Genomic DNA, 17,424 nt, shown 5'->3' with positions numbered 1-17,424 from the left:
GGTGGGGGGGGTAGCTGGAGTATCAGGCCCAGGGCCTCACACAGGCTAGACAAGCTGCTGTACCACTTAACAACATCCCCACCCACAACCCCTGGCAGATCTTTTACAAATCTAAGATTATGAACACTCAAAAACCAAGAAACTGTGTGTGTGTGTGTATGTGTGTGTGTGTGTGTGTAAGAGAAAAGAAGAAAATTAAACAACAAAATTGAACAAACATGCCCAAAATGCGCAACAGAAGGTCTGGTGACTACTTACTGTAGCCCTTTGGGTTGTATTTACCTAAATGTTGTTACCTATGGATACAAGCAATGTTACAAGGTTTCCATATAAAGAGCTTGCTTAAACACCAGTTCAAACAACCCTGTTTGTCTACTGAAGCTTGGATTTATTCTTCTTAGAAGCACCCAGTTCTTCACCTCTGAGTATCTTAAGCATTTCAACAAAACAAAGTGCAATGCACCCACATGGGGTGTAGCAGAGACCTCACAAGCAGGCAAGAAACAAAACAGGCTTTGTTTCCAGGGGAAGGGGGAAGGGTAGTTAGAAAAGAAAAGAATAGCGCTACCACTCCCCCCATCAACTATTTAAACACCAGTGTTTCCAGTTTTAATACAATTTCTGAAGGGTTAAGAGAAAAAAATTCTACAAAATGTCAGAATTTTGAAAATTATGTCATTTTAAAATTCAGAGTCTGTATGGACTATGAAATAGTAACTGTTTCAAATTTTACTAAAGAAAGCAATCCTGACAGCTTTATGGTAGCAGACCACTCAGCAATTCCTGAAAAAGACTACCTTCCCAAAGAGAAAAAGAAGTCACCTCCATGTCTCCACACTCAAGTTTCATTCCAAACCTCTCATTTTCAAACTTCAGATAATTTTTATACTTACATAATTTGTTAGCGCAAACTCTTGGACTATTATGAAGTATTACAGATTTGTTAATCTTAAAAAGTTTGAGATAGATTCTAGTAGCTAGTATAAATTCTAGTAGTAGTATAAATTTAAAATTCAAAAATTTTAACTACTGAAAATTTGTATCAACTCTCTCAAAACAAAAGCACTTTGTTTCACATCTTTATTAGTGCATATTGATTATACAGGTTATTAAGTTTCATTCTGGCAGATTCATACATGCATATAATATACTTTTATTCATCCTCCCTTGTCCCTCCCCCACCCCAGTTTCACATTTGGGACAAGTTTCAATGTATATAGCACTTTAATTTATCTAACATTTGCTTAAGAAGTAACGCTTTTCTAAAAATACAAACTAATAGTCCATCTATTGGTCTTAAAACAGTAAACCCACACACACCACCCACTATATCACCTAGAAGTGATGATGAACCTTTTAGAGCTTTTGGTGGTACAAACAGCCCACACTACAGTGTACTTGCCATATGTTGCCACTACTGACCTAGAGAACTGATTATCTATAAAACTTTGCAATAAACTGGCACAATAGCATCTGTGTATCTACCATTTTCTAATGCCAGGAAGTTACTATTTCATTCATTACAAAAACCTATGTCTCACAAAAGTAGTGAAAGATCATAGCCCCAACGAACGACTGAATGAATCTTTACTGTTACATAAATGTTTCCCAATATTTTAACTATGCTAGCACCTAAATGACAATGCTATATCTTTTTTGGCTGACATGATTCACATGCTGTAAGATTAGCAATTCAGCAGCTTTTAGTACTATGCAAGTACCACCACTAATTTCAGAACATTTTCATCACTCCAAATCAAATCCTGTGTTTATTAGGTGTTTACTTTTCTTAATATCCCTCTCCACAGTCCCTGGCATCAACCTGTTTTGTTTCCATGGATTTGCCTATTCTGGAGATTTCATAATAAATACAATCAAGCAACATCAAGCTTTTGAGATGGGCTTCTCCCACAGAATTTTAATTCTAAGATTCATTCATGTTGTAATCATTGCAGAGTTTTGTTTTTGCCACAGGGTCTCACTATGTATGTGTAGTTCAGGGTGGCCTTGAACTCATTATGTAGCCTGTGCTGACCTCAAACTTGCTGACCTCCTGTCTCAGGTTAAGTGCTGGTGTGGTAGGTAAATGCCACTACATCTGGCTGGACTCTTTGTAAAATTGCATAGTATTATTCCATTTTGGCAGAAATCATGTTTTATTAGTCCATTTATCAATTTATGGACATGTGGATTATTTTCACCTTTTGGCTATTATGAATACTGCCATGAACATTCATAAGGGACATATGTTTTCAATTTTGCATGTATACCTAGGAATGGAACCACCCGATCATTGGGAATGTTATGGTTAACTCTGAGAAACTGTCAAACTATTTTCCAAAAAGGCTTCATCATTTTTTAATCCCATCAGCAATGTATGAGGATTCCAGTTTCTCCACATTCTGGTCAACACTTGTTATTATCTTTTTTCCCCCATTCTAATGTGAGTAAAGTTCATATCTAATTGTGGTTTTGAACTGCATTTCCCTAATGACCAATATCTGGTAACAGATCCCACTCTTCGGCTAGTCACAGGCAAAGTCAAGTCTCCTCATACTTAGGAACTTTTTCTTTTCCCCCCTAGCACTAACTCTTAAGTTCCCAAAATTGGGTCCAAGTATACACATCTTTGCTCAAAAATACTGATAACAAATATCAATAGATTATTTCAATTCTTCTTCCTTGACCATCAAGACTGGCATTAAAATTCATTACAGTGGTTTTTTTCAAACAATATAATTGTGACTGAAGCTTTAAAAATATTTCAACAGAAAATTTTCTCCTTGTCACTTCATTAAACACTTTGAAGCAAGACATGAATTGTTGAATGAGGTAAGGCAGAGGAGAGAGAAAGTGTTCCAACAGCTTTAAGCTCTCGGGTTTCCAGAACACAAGCACATTTCTCCTCACTGTGAAAGTGAGGTTTAGAGTCAGGTTTGGAATGTTTGGTTGCTTTAAAGAGAAACCACACTAAAAAATGTATCTGCCACAATGAATACATTTAGATCACACACTAAACAGAGCATTAATTAGTTTTATCTCTAATTTCACATAACTTATTACCAAAAGTGCTCTTTCACTGGAGGAATTTGTAACTTAGATGCATAATTTAAAGAGTTTGGCTTTATCTCATCCTTTTCAATGTTCCTCCTTCAAAACAACACTCTTTGACCACCCAGAAATCTGTATCTTCTCACCACACCTTGTTCTCTCTTGTGGAACACATATAATAATTGATTTCCTTCTAAGGGTTATGTAGGTATTTGTGTGCACTTGATGTTACGGGCTTTAATAACAAATGGGCCACTAATTTAAATTATCAGTGACTATGGTGATTTTAAACTTTTAAATTTTAAGAATCCCACATGACTAGTTTATTATATAACATTCTTCACCATATAATCAACTATTTGGATCACTGAACTATCCATTAAGTAGAAACTACATGTTAAGTTTGTCTTCATTAATATACAGTATACCTACTTGCCCCTGTTAAACACTAGAGAGATTCTTTACCATAGTTGATAAAACTATTTTCACACCATTCTACTGAATTTAAACTCAAATTTAAAGACAAGCAAAAGTAAGCTGGGCATGGTGGTTGACATCTGTAATCCCAGCTTTCCAGGAGGCTGAGGCAGGCAGATCACAAATTCAAACACAGCCTACAACTTCAGAATCCTATATCAAAAAATAAAAAATAAAGGGGGAAGAGTGGAGAACTGGGAACACAGTTTAGTGTGAAGGCCCTGGGTTCAATCCCCAGTACTGAAAACAAAATAACTCACAAACAACAACATACCCTACAAAGCTCATGTACTGACTTAATTTTGATACTAATTCGATAATCACAAATAAAATATGTAATCACTTTTTTAAAGTTAAAAAACTATTGAGGGAAATAGTAATAATCTGTAACAGTCTGTCTTAAATCAAGCTTTACTAAACACACAGTATGAAAACTAAGTTTGAAACTGCCTTACATCAGATTTTTCTATCATGGCAAATTTTGGAGAGTTCTAAATTTTAAAAGCAAAAACACACTAAAAAGGCCCATCTCTACAGCAGTAAAGCTAAAGCTGTTAATGATTCCAGGAGTTTAAGAGTGTGGACACAGCTTAACTAGCAGATCCAGCTCATCCCACTCCCTAACCAGATTTGTTTGCCTGGCCACATTCACGACATGATAGGGCTTATCTTTAAAGACAGAGAGATTCTTCTTCTTCAAAAATAATTCCCAACTGTGATCACAAGACCAAAGCTAAACTTAAATCGTATGATAAATAGTTCAATAGTTACCTCTGACACCTCAATGCCCTAAAATTAACAAGGCTACTGAGAAATAATCTTAAGAGTTCAAAGGAATTACTGAATTCATAATAATGTAGCATATTGTACTCAGCTATAAACTGAAAAATTTCTTAAAACCACCTAGTCTAATTTAGTCACATTTACCTGAATCAAATTAAGTCAAGAAGAATTACCTTCCTGAATCAGCTGATTACTTTGTGGTAACAGAACCACCTGGGGTCTCCTGGTTCCCAATTGAGTAGGCAATTTTTTCTGTATCGTAATTTAATTCAGTTAAACTAATACATTACGAAACTATCATGTGGAAAACAAAATGCTAATAACCTTTATTATAGACTTAAAAATGGTCGTTGGAGGACAGAGAAAATGTCATTTCAGAGGAATGCCATGCCTAGTTTTCTCTCTAGATAATATACATATAAAACACCACGGGTTTATGGCATCCAGAAGAAATGAGTGAATTGTTAAAGTACTGAGAACTCCCATAATCACAGGAAAAATTGGGGAACTGCAATTAGAAGGAAATAGTTAAAGGATTAGTGCTATATTCACAAATGGGAAGCAAAATAAATTTCTGGGTAATAAAGACACAAACCTTCTGGTAATTAGATCTTTCTTGAATAGAAAAGACTGCCCTATAATGCAAGAAGCCAATCAAGAGAAAGGTCAAACTGGTAGACAGTCTCTTAAGAACGTGATAGAGATGAGGAATGAACCGCATAGATAATTCAAGTAGATAAGTTTCAAAATCTGTTCCAATCAGAGATCTTACGATTCTCTTCTATAATTAGAAACTCATGATCTTTTGAGTAATTCCCTCAAGATCAGTCACGATATAAGATATAGGTGCAATTAGGATTGTCTTTTTCCCTCTGAAATTCCCATGTAACAGTACTGGTGTACTAGGCATGTTTTTAAAAGATAACTGCATGAAATCTAAAGGTCTTATAAATTCTTGGTGTAAAAAAAATCCTGATTTTGGTTCTGTCACTTAACTATATAATCTTGGATAGGTTATTGTTTCCCTAGACCTCAAAGGAACTCAGGTTTGGGGGAATATTCCTTGCCTCTCTCAGCATTATTATTTTTTACTGTGGTGATGGTTAGAGAATCATGACTGGGTACCTACATGGCATTTAGTAAGCCCGACACTTAGTGAGTGTCCTGCCCAACCCAGCACCCCTTCCACTGAGAAATAAGAGATTAGAGGAGTCACGAATTCCTTCCTCAAGCCAAATTTTGTAAGGCTTTAAAATTAGTAATTTTTAGTTAGCAATAGTTCTTTTTATGTAAAACAGTGAAACTTTTTTCTCTATTCTCAGTACTTAATATATAGACCATAACCAACTACTAACAGACTAGGAAAAAATTTTTTTAAACTGGAAATTAAACCCAGGGCCTTGTGTCAGTTAGACAAGAACTTACTCTACCAATAAACTGTATTTCCAAGTCTTTTTCAAATGTTGTAAGGGTCTCTAAATTGGTTAAAATGGCCTACTACTTGTGATTGTTCTGCCTCAATCTCCTAAATACAGTAGCTGGGTTTATAGGCGTGTGCCTCTGTGCCCAGCAGCAGGAAAATTTAAAAGAGTCACATGAAAACAAACACTGATTTTAATGCATAGATGTCAAGAGATTTACACAAGGATAAAATTCAAATAACTAGTTTCTCTCTACCCAAGCCGCCATTAAGGAAGTAACAGATTTAGTTTCTGAAGTCTTTGGTGGTTTTTCTTATCACTAAAATATTAATATTTAGCTGGTCATTAAGTGCATTTTTGGGGGTGATCCAGGGCCTCAAGGCTTGCTAGGCAGGACCTCTACCGCTAAGCTACATCTTTACCTATTCAAAAGAAAAATATAACTGGGCTAGGAATTTAGCTCAGTGGCACCGTCCCAGCCTCACAAATGCAAGGTCCTGACTTCAATTCCCAGTACCCCCCCAAAAAAAAAATTACAACAGCAAGCAGAAATACGGGGCCTTTAAAAAGAAAAAAGTTAATCAATGTCTTAACAATTAAATTTTTAATCAGTATTAATCAACATCTGACCTTTAATTACCTTTGACATTACCATGCAAAAATTAGTTAGGAATTAAAGGATACTTTCTTTTATGCCATACCAATATCATTCATTACTGCTTTTCAGACTCACAGATATTTATGGCTCCCCCAAACCTCTGGTTTCCATATTTTCTTTACATTAAACATCTTTTTTTTTTTTGGTGCCGATAATCTTAACTCACGACCTTGTTCTTTCGAGTCAGGCACAGTACCACTGAGCTAAACTCCTGGTCCTACATTAAATATCTTTATCCCGTGGTACCATCAGCACTTGTTTCCAAAAAAATACAAATTGCTAATGTTATTTTAATGTATCTTTAAAAACAATCAGAGAAGTAATATTACACAAAAGATCAGTCTATTAACTGTGTTTCTGTTGTTGAGACAGGGTCTCCCTACTACAGGCTGGCCTTGAGACTCAGGATATAGCCCAGACTGACCTTGAACTCTTGGTGATCCTCCTGACTCAGCTAGGATTATATGCACCCCTCCAAACCCCCCACCCCTCTCCTTAACATTTAGAGTAGATCTTTTTGAGAGAGGTCTTACTCTGTAATTCAAGTTGGACTTGAATTCACTATGTGGCCCAGGTTGGCCTCAAACTCAGCAGCAGTTGCCTGCCTCAGCCTCCCAAGTGCTAGGATCACAGGTGTGCACCACCACACCCAGATCACAGATTTTTTTTTTAATTTTGAAAACATAATTTCCTCATTTTTATTAGAGCATTAAATATTCATAAAACTGTACTATAAAAAACAGTAATTTTACAATATAAAGTAAATTTAAACTTGAGAACATGATACAACATCTCCAAGGAACAAACTTAAAGTCTCTTTTACTTGTTTATATGAAATAATTTAAGGGTCCACATGATACTCAGGGATCCATTTTTAAATAAACACATTTGGGAGGGTACCTGAGATAAAACTCAGGTCCCTGAGTTTGTGAGGCAAGGGGCAGAACCACTGAGCTAAATCCCCAGCTCAATAAACACATTTTTAATGATTCCTTAAAAATAAACAATATAAAACCTTTTTTAAATAAAGCTCAGCAAGTATTAGTGCATCTATACTGCCGTATGATATCTTCATTTTTTATAAATAATTCTCTAAATTAGTTTTTCAATGTTAAAAGAACAAGAAAGTCAGATTAAAAAAACCAATTCCCAACAAATTAGCATTTAATTTCTTAATATTATAATTTATTAGCTTCATGAGAAATGTGCGGGGACTAGTAAATTATTTTAATATTTAAATGAAAGAATCTGATAAAAATGGAAATATAAAAGGAGTTGACATTTCAAGGAGATAAGAAAATTACACTTCTACAGAGATGTGTATCTTCCATTCTAAGAGGCTAAATAAAAGATATATATTGACTTAGCTAATGGTAAATACTTTATTACATTTGGAGAATATGAAAAAGCAAACCCCAAAATCCATGAAAACAGTTAACTCTCACAATTTATTTGTGTTTGCATGGTTCACAGGGTCAGCAATAAGGGGACAGTTTATATTTTTTTTGGCAGAGATAAATATAACCCACCATATAGAACTTCATATTTCAAGGAGAACTTCAAATCCAGCAACTAACAGCTTGTCTCTATTTGCTGTCACTTTAGATCAGAGAAACGCACAACTTTTTCCCTCCCCCCTCCCCTTCAGTTACACTTGAGCTCTCTGACTGAAAAAAGTCTGGAACAGATTAAAAGTCGGGCCACAAAATAAAAGGCTTTGGCGTGTTGTCAAGCTGGTCTGGAATACACATACACAGTGGGCCCAAAATGGGAAACTTAATGCAGTAAGAGAATTTCATGAAACTTTTTCTGGTATATCTAATTGTATGCTTGTGCGTACATGTGCTGGAGGTAGGGGGAAATTTTTTTTTAATACCTTATACCTCAAAACAAAAGATCAAGCTGTGGGTATAATCAACACACCTACTTAAGCTTACAGCAAAGCTTTTGATTTCAGTTTTAACTGAAAATATCTTCTTTTTCAAAAAAAGCTGTTTTCATTCTTGATCTATGCAGTTAATAATTATCTTTCATAACCTTATGGGAGGGGATCTACAAAATTTTTTGAATGTAGACAAGTACAATTAATCTCATTAAATATGATTTAAAGAAACATGACTTATCATTCCAGTCTATACAAATGGCAATGCAACATTTATTAAATTTTCTAGTACTTCGTTTCTTGTGTCAACCACAAGGACTTATTCAAATATTAAACAGAATCTGAAGTTGCAAATTATTAACATACTACTTTTTTAACAACTAAACAAGTCTTGAAGCTCAAAAGGCTGGCATTTAAACTAAACCAGAGAGCTGTCAAAATGACAGTCTCTGCCCTGACCCCACCTCTGACTTTACTTTGAATAATAGGGGGTTCAATAAGTCCATAAAAACGACCAGTTGGGCAGTTTGTGGTAAACCTTAATACTACTTGGGGTTTTTCTCGCTTTTTGAAAAAATGTATGCGTAAGACACAGGAGAACTGTTCACATAATGTTCCTGGTGGGGAAGTTATTTTACCCAACTAGCTCCAGAGTTTTCTTTTTCTTCCTTCCCCAGGGCTGTGTTTTGATGACAATCACAGAGTTAATTCCTCTTTCCCGTAAGGGCCCCACAGTTGTTGTTAGGTCAACCCCTGTAAAGCTTCAAAGGTTCCGCATCCCCTCCGTATGACCTACTCAGTGATCTGCACATTGTTTTCATTTAGTTGCATCTAGTCCAAGAAGAGAGCTTCAAAACCACAATTATCTGCTTCTTTTTAAATTCATTTTCCATGACTTTGGAAAAATATCTCAGAAACCCAACTGAAGAAACTGAAACAGTAAAAATAAAAAAATATGGATAGAAAGGCACTAAACTTGTACATGATTATCGAAACGTGCACATTTGGGAGGAAAGAGTTCTGTGCAAACAGAGATTTATTTATGTAATCTGGAGGAGAATATGGCTTGTTTATTTCTTAAATAAAAATAAAGATCAAAAAGCCAACAGAGAAGAGGGGAAAATACTTTCATTAGACCATTTCTAAGATGAGCCCTCTCCCCCACTTAGAATGGGGAAAAAAAACCCACTAACACCCAGGCACTCACTTGATAGTGCTCTGCATTTTAACAAATTAAACACAAGTAGACACCAGGTCACTGACAAAAGATGATGTTCAACCTTTTAGATGTTACATGACAGCCTGATTATTATTACAGCTAAAAAGATCATTTTCAACAAGGTTGCTGGGCTTCTCCCAAATGTGAAAGGGACAGTGATTCTCCTTAGTCAGCTACTATGACCCCCAAACCCAACACAAGCTAAAAAGATGTTTAAATATAAATTTCTCAAGTTTAAAATGAAAGATAAAAAAACAGTACTAGGAAACACTGAGTAGGCATTATATTTTAGTACTGAGTCAATACAATTTTATTTAAATGTGTTCTCTAAACTCAAACACAAAAAATTATAATTTAAAATGTCAATAAAGGTTTTGAGATGAACCTTTACCAAAACGAGGGTCAAGCCTTGGGTCTAGCCAAGAGGTGGTCTTGTTCTTATGATTTATATAGTAAATTTCTCCATCCTGAGTTATGGCTTGTTCCCATCCATCAGGAAGAGGACCTATAATACAGAAAAAAAAAATCATGGTTGGTTTTGATTTTGGTGTACCTAAAAAAAGTATGAGGGGGTGCTAGTTTGAAAAGAAAACATCTTGACATAAAACAATTCATTAAAACAAATTTAAGTCTATGTTCAGAGAAGGTAAACCTATATATACCTGATTCTCCTCCATTAAAAAGAAACCATCAAATACTAAAAATCAACACACTCAATAATACAGACGGGGGGAAAAGTCATATTAAAAAAAAAAACTTTTGCAAATAATGATCCAAATAATTATCACAGGTAATATAAGACAAGGAAGTGCTACAGCTCAGGGACTTACCCCCAATCCAATCAGTTTTGTGACAGCATCTCATTAGAGACTTCAAGGTTCTTTAGAAAGAAATACATGCGAGTGTTTCTGAACATCTAAAATATCATGAATATTTTAAAGTGACTGGGTTACACACACACACACACACAAAACTATAATACCAAAAACTAGTTTGTTTGTTTTGTTTTTTTAAAGTAGACCAGAAAATAGGAAGGATTGTGGATGGAAGTTTTAAGTTTGTTGGCATTTTGAAAGAGGGCAACATAAGCACTAAAGTTATTGGAAGGCAAATTTATTAAAAACAAAAGGGGAAGCAAAACCATTTCAAAGCTACAGACTGAAAACTAAATATCTGAGAGATATAACTAAAGAACATAGTGCTAAGATTTTTCTACTTTCCTAAGATTATAGAAGCCAGACAACTGATTTGGGGAGTTAATACTAATAAAAAAGAGAGATCCAGAATAATTAAAATATTCAAACACTCCCACAATGAAACAGAATCTCAAAACTGAATACTAGTGATTTACTACTGTAGTACCCTTAATAGTGAAAATGGCTAAATTATAAAATGCATAAAAAATCAAACTTTAAAAATTCTAAGATCCCAAGATACATGGTGATAGCAAATCAACATTTAAGTCACTGGATGCCTTAAAGAGATCCAACAATCCCAAAAGACCTTCATTATAGGCTTCAAACATGTTTGAATGTATGGACCCTATTTTGCAGTGCTGGCGATTAAATCCAGGGTCTTGCGCATGCTAGGTAAGAATTCTACCACTGAAGTATAGCCCCAGTTCTGTACCATTTTTAAATCGCCTCATTCCACACCTTCCTTGGATACAAATTAAACCTTTCCCACTTGTTCCTCCTGAAGATTCCATTTTACATCTGGATCCCTCCACCCCATCCATCTCTAAGAATTTAGCCATCGGTATTCACCAACTCTGTTAACTTTCACAGAGCTTCCTTCCTTGGTGACTGACTTCTTATCTTTCCTCACTCCGGTGTCTTCTACTTAACAGTCACAGGGGTTTTTCTTCTTAAAATACTATTTTCCCTTCCCCCACAGTGCTGAAGATCAAACCCGGTGCCTAATGTCTGCTAGACAAGTGCTCTACCTCTGAGCTATGTCCCCAGCCCTAAAATACTTCCCAACAAACTTTTACATGTCACTCACTACCTTACACAAAACATTTCCATTGGTCTCCACCATCAAGAGGAAAATTGCCAAATCTTTTACAGCTGGTCCCATTTTTTAATGTCTCAGGCACCAATTTCTACCACCAACTTTTCACAAATGTTTCTTTTATACATTTATTTATTTAGGCTATTGTAAATAACAGTACAACACACAACTCATGGGGCAGTGACAACAGTAGCATCTCCACCACTATCATTTCCATTATTACATCAAAATCCACAGTGGCTCCATTTGCTATGCACTGTTCTTGTCACTATTACATATATAAACACAGTGAGGTTCAGAGAATTTAGTAACTTGCCCAAGGTAGACAGTAAGTTTCAAGCCAGAACTTAAACTCGGGTATTCTCATGTTGAGTTTCCGCTTTTACTTTAACCCATACAATATGCTGCTTCAGAAAGATATAAATACATCCCCCAAATTTATGCCACTGTTTCTACAGATTAAATTTGCAAGGTGGAATAACAACCTTATCCCTTCTATACTCGTTTAGATCATTAAATATGAATTTCACTAAAAATTATATTCAGAAAAACTTTCATAAATACCATTCTTGTATACAGTAAAGAATCAGAAACAAACTTCTAAATGTACAAGTTTTGGAAATGAATATATAAAACAAGCCCAAAGCACAAGGACCCAAGTTCGATCCCCGGTACCAAAAAAAAAAAAAGACAAGCCCAGCACAAATCAACAGTCTAGTTTCTATTTTCTCTTCCTATCTCCAATTAAAGAATGATACAATGCACATATCAAATACATATCAATTACAGTAATAACTTTGTAAGCACTCAAATGTATGCCAAAAATATATGATATTCAGAAAAGGACACTTTATATATTCACTTTTGCCTATAACACTTTCTAGATATAAATAGAATGTTAAGTGGAAAAAGACAAACCCAAAATGGGACGCCTTCTTTACACTGAAGGGAACTGCTGGTGAAAGACAAGGAGATTAGTACAGATAATCTTTAAATAGCTTTGCATCGTGAATGAATCCTTAGTATTCAAATTAAAACAAGACTAAAAAAAAAAAAAAAAAAAAAAAAAAAAAAAAACAAAACAAAAAACCCACAACTTTTTGTCAACTGGTCCTGAGATTCAGTGACTTGATTCTTTTTTTTTTGGTACCAGGGATCAAACTTGGGTCCTTGTGCTTGCAAGGCAGGCGGAAAAACCACTGAGCTAAATACCCGGCCCAGTGACTTGATTCTTAAAGCACTTTCCAACCTATCCCATTAGTTTGACTATTATATAACCATGAAAAAGAAAGTGACATATTTTCTGAATCAAGTTACACAACTGATAGTCTATAGTTCAAGCAATCTAAACTAGAGTTAGTGTAAGTCTAAGAGAAATACAGATATCTTTAGTTTGATTTTTATTCTGATTTTAGTATATATTTTAATTTCTCTGAAATGGGGCTCATCCAATAAATTAAAGTGGCAAAATTTTACTTATACAAAATGATCTAAAACAATGGTCCTCAAATTTTGGAACAACCAAAGCTTTATTACAACAAATAGTGCTGAGCCTTAGCTTCCCAACAGTTTCTGTCAGGGATGGTGCCTGAATATTCCTAAATGCTGCTGGTCTAGGGAACGTATTTTGAGCGTAACTGATCTTAAATAATCACTTCAAATACTGAAGTTTGTTACAGAGCTACTTCTTGAGCTTCTTGAATTCAACTTACACATGACTATATCTATTTATTGTTAGGTACCAAGGGCAGTTCACAGGTCAAACTATCAAGCCTTGCCATGTGTGAGAAAGGCACATGGCTATGTATGCTAGAATAAGATAAGGAAAACGGAACTATCAAGAAGACAGTCATTAGAAAGGTGGCAATTTTTTTAAATACTTGAACACTCCAAGCTAGTATTCTGGAGGAGACCAAATGTCACTCCTCATTTGTTTTCTGATAAAGATGAAAATGAAAATAAGCATCTGGAGGTAGGAAGAATTGATGTGACTTTTGGGATTTTATTACTAGCCACTTCGCTTCAAACTATTTTTAATCAAGAACATTTTATTTTTCTCAAACAAATGAAGAGATCTTTCTTTGTGCTGGCAGAGTATTTTCTTTACACCTAGGTCATAGCATTTCCAATGCAATATTGTTTCATTATGTGTGTTTTCCATGTGAAATTCCTGAACACTACACATACATGATGCATTTTTTTCATCTTACTGCCTATGTTGTCTACTCCTTAGAAAAAATGGGAATGTTGACTGAAATGCATGCAATCGAAATAAAACTCAGAATCCTTTACTTATGCCTATGGAAGAAAAGATTCTGTTCATTTTCTGTGGAAGCTTAATTTCTCTATTACTTGATACCACTTAAGCTAAAGGCACAGAATTTATCAAATTCTTTCAGTAAGTATTTATTAAGCTCCTGCTATACTCAAGTACTATTCCATATACAGTATAACCCATATACAGTAATAAAATAATCCCTATTTCATGGAACTTATTTTCTAGCCAGAAAGATATAAAATAATGATAAATGCAATGAAAAAAATTACAGCCGCATGAATGCAGGGGAAAAAAAGGGAAATGATGCTTCAGAAATACTCATGAAGAATGACAGCATGTAAAAGGTGACTTTTAAATTTAGCTCTGAATACAATGCAAATTTAAACGCATGATGACCTGGGATATGAGCAATACAGGGCAAGAGATGAGGAAACCAGTATTGCGTAAACAGGGCAGGACAGGCAATAAATAAAATACCATGCATGACTCCCTCAATTTTTATGATTAAGCACTGATTAGAAGACAGCATGGTGGCACATGACTATAACTCCAGCACTCGGGAGGCTAACGTAGGAGGACTGCAGCAAGTCTGAGGTCAGCCTAGGCTACACAGTAACTTTAAATCAAGGCCAGCCTGAACTACATAGCAAGAGCCTCTCTTTAAAAATCAACCAACCAACCAACCAACCAACCAACAAAATTAAAAGCCAAAACCCAAACCCAAGCAACAACAAGACACAACTAGAAAACACTTAATCATTTTAACCAGTAAAGAAAGGGCTGAATGGGCAATATTTCTAAGGGATTACTGTTACTATAAAGGTAGTAATGATTCCCCTAAATTGATGGATAACTATAGACAAAACAGGCAATAAACATTTTCATTCCACTTTATTTTTTTTATACTCTAAAGCTAGGGGTGTAGATGCCAAAAAGATGTTGGAGTTAAAGGCTGGCCTATCTTGCCTGATTCCCCACACCAAAAGGCCTGGTGGAGGATGACCAAAATATATATACATATATGCATGCATGCCTATATGCCTTATACCAAGAAGGGAGGGGGCCGGGGAGTTAGCTCAGGAATTCATAAAAATTTTTGAGAAAATAATTTTAATAAGATTTACTAATACTACTTGAATGATAACCTATCTACTATAACCAAGTAACTTCCTGCAGTATTTTTAAATACTCTATGTCACAATGCTGAAATGATGCAATATCAACTTCCTGCTCTTGCCTAAGGACTCTTGCATTAGTAATGTCTAAAACCATTTACAATGTCTAATCAAACAAGAAAGTCTTGATTAGCTACATCAAATTAAATGATAGACCTCTCTCCCTCTTACTAGCCTCACAATTCAGGAATAAAGAAGTCACAGGACACTGAACATTTACCAAACACACCCTGGTGAGTAGTTCAAAGTACCGGACTATCAAGAAGTACTTTCTTTAGAAAGTAGATTCAATGACCTTTTTTTGTTGTTGTTTTGGTACTGGGAATCAAACTTGGAACCTTGTGCTTGTGCCAGTGGCAGCACTGAGCTAAATACCTGGCCCTCAATGACCTTTTAAAGGAACGTAGCTCTAAAATACTCACTGCTTTCCATTTCCATTTCTCTTGTATTTAAGCATCACAAACTTCTTAAAACATGGAAGACACTGTACTAAGTTCTTTGCAGGCAAATATTATCTTATTTAACAACCCCATCAAACAGGTGCAATTGTTATCCTCACTTTACAGAAGAGAAAGCTAAGAAAAAGATTGAGCTTGCTCAAAATCACTCAGTCCAAGCTGAAAGCGGCAGAGCAGGGTCTTCAAACCCTGACAGTCTAGCTCTCCAGAACTTCAAGTATGACAAAGAGTAATCAAAAGTTTTGTTTTAAAAAATGTTCTCCTCCTGGAACTTTTATAAAATCCTCTGGCTTCTATTGTATTTATGTAGATGCCTTTCCATCAACTGAGTATTGATGTCACAAAATGTGCCTCCTATATTGAGTTTTACTTATAACATTTCCATTTGTCCCTCAAATAAAACTAATGTAAATTCATATTTCCAAGACTTCTAAATTTCAGCAGTAATTACTAAACTGCTCAACTCCAACATTAAACCTTGTTATGTACAAGACTGTCTTGTCTCATTTTTCCTATGGGGAAGTAGCTCCCTGAGTTCACAAAAGCTCAAAGGAAAAAAATTCTCAAACCTTTAGCTGTTTATCCTCTACAGTCACGCATTACAGAGCACTGCATTAATACTGAAAGGATTCAGAACTTCAGGTTTCACCTGCTCCTCTACGGTCATTTCACACCTCTCACGGATCAGTCTCTTTAGGTGCCCATCCCGTCCAACTCTTCCCTGAAGGATCTTCTCTCATGCAGATCTCTGAAGAGCTAACATGTACTCATTCTTCCCACTGTGAAGGCCACTTCTTCCTGATGCCTGGCCTACATAGTTCCATTATGTTGCTTTTTCTTTGCTAAGATGATTCCATCACTTTAGTGATTTAACAACCTATTTAACATCAGTCCTAACATCATGGCTTGTTCACTCCTGTATTTCCAATGCCTAGCACTGTCATGTATCTTCCACCTTCACGTACATCCTCCATGGGTCTGTTCCTAGCCTGTCTTCTCCACTAAAATTCTACTCTATCCTTACTGCCCTGTTTTTGTGAATCTTTTCTCAATTCTATCTCATTATTACGGCTCTTCTCCACCTATGAATTGCAATTACTCTTGCTTTGATTTCTTGGATTCTTACCACATATCCTCTTGTGCTAACTCTTCTGAAATGGGTTGTTATAAGCCATATGGTATTATTATGGGAATAATTTATCATTCTTCTCTAGAAGACAAAAGAGTTAGCTTTCCCCCACTCTCATTCCTAGTAGGATACATGATTTTGAATTTGCTAAGGACAAAGATAGCAAACACTTACTGAAACCACTGCCAGGTTAGTCTGTATACTACTTTGGTCCGCATTCTCTACAGATTTATGTACCTTTTAAAATACAGAGGTATTAAAATATTTTCACCTGAAACTTGTTTTGTTTACAAAATTGTTTACATAGGAGTCTTCTACAAACATAAATACCTAAGCCCTAGATAACCCCTAATTAAGTTCTATCCACACTACTAAAATTGTTAGGTAGACACAACAGAAGAAACTATCATAGGCACTTTTTTTGTTTTGTTTTGTTTTTTGAGACAGGATCTCACTATGTCATTGAGATTGACCTGGAACTATGTAGCCCAGGCTAGTCTCAAACTCACTGCGATCCTCCTGCCTCAGCCTCCTGAGTGTTGGGACTACAGGCATGTGCCACCAATGCCCAGCTCTATCATAGGCAAATGTGAAGAACTATGAAAATGATCACCAATTATTTGGTGGCTTCTATTAGCCAGCCAAACACAGGACAACAAAGGTACATTTTTTTTGTTGTTGTTTTCTGAGACAGGGTCTCACTATGTAGTTGAGACTGACCTGAAACTCATTATGTAGCCCGGGCTGGTCTCCAATTTGCAGTGATCCTCCTGCCTCAGCCTCCCAAGTGCTGGATTACAGGCGTGCACCACCATACAACAAATGTACTTATTAAAGTAAGAGAAATTTATAAATCAGGTTTTGGTAAAGATTTTCCTCT

The 17,424-nt window shown here is 35.6% G+C and overlaps 1 protein-coding gene across 1 annotated transcript in view; it reads right to left on the bottom strand.

Moving 5' to 3' along the window:
- The window catches only part of Yap1 (Yes1 associated transcriptional regulator), a 105,254-nt gene that overhangs the window by 31,212 nt on the left and 56,618 nt on the right, over positions 1-17,424 (bottom strand). Inside the window, exon 4 of the mRNA XM_010642089.2 lies at positions 9,883-9,996. Coding sequence (XP_010640391.1) covers positions 9,883-9,996 — 114 coding nt within the window. The remainder of the gene's footprint in view (positions 1-9,882; positions 9,997-17,424) is intronic.

The sequence above is a fragment of the Fukomys damarensis genome, unplaced genomic scaffold (assembly GCF_012274545.1).
Source record: "Fukomys damarensis isolate Sample0158 unplaced genomic scaffold, DMR_v1.0_HiC HiC_scaffold_16, whole genome shotgun sequence".
NCBI classification, from domain to species: domain Eukaryota; kingdom Metazoa; phylum Chordata; class Mammalia; order Rodentia; family Bathyergidae; genus Fukomys; species Fukomys damarensis.
Note: the sequence above shows the minus strand (reverse complement) of the source record. Positions and strands in the feature narration are given on the sequence as shown.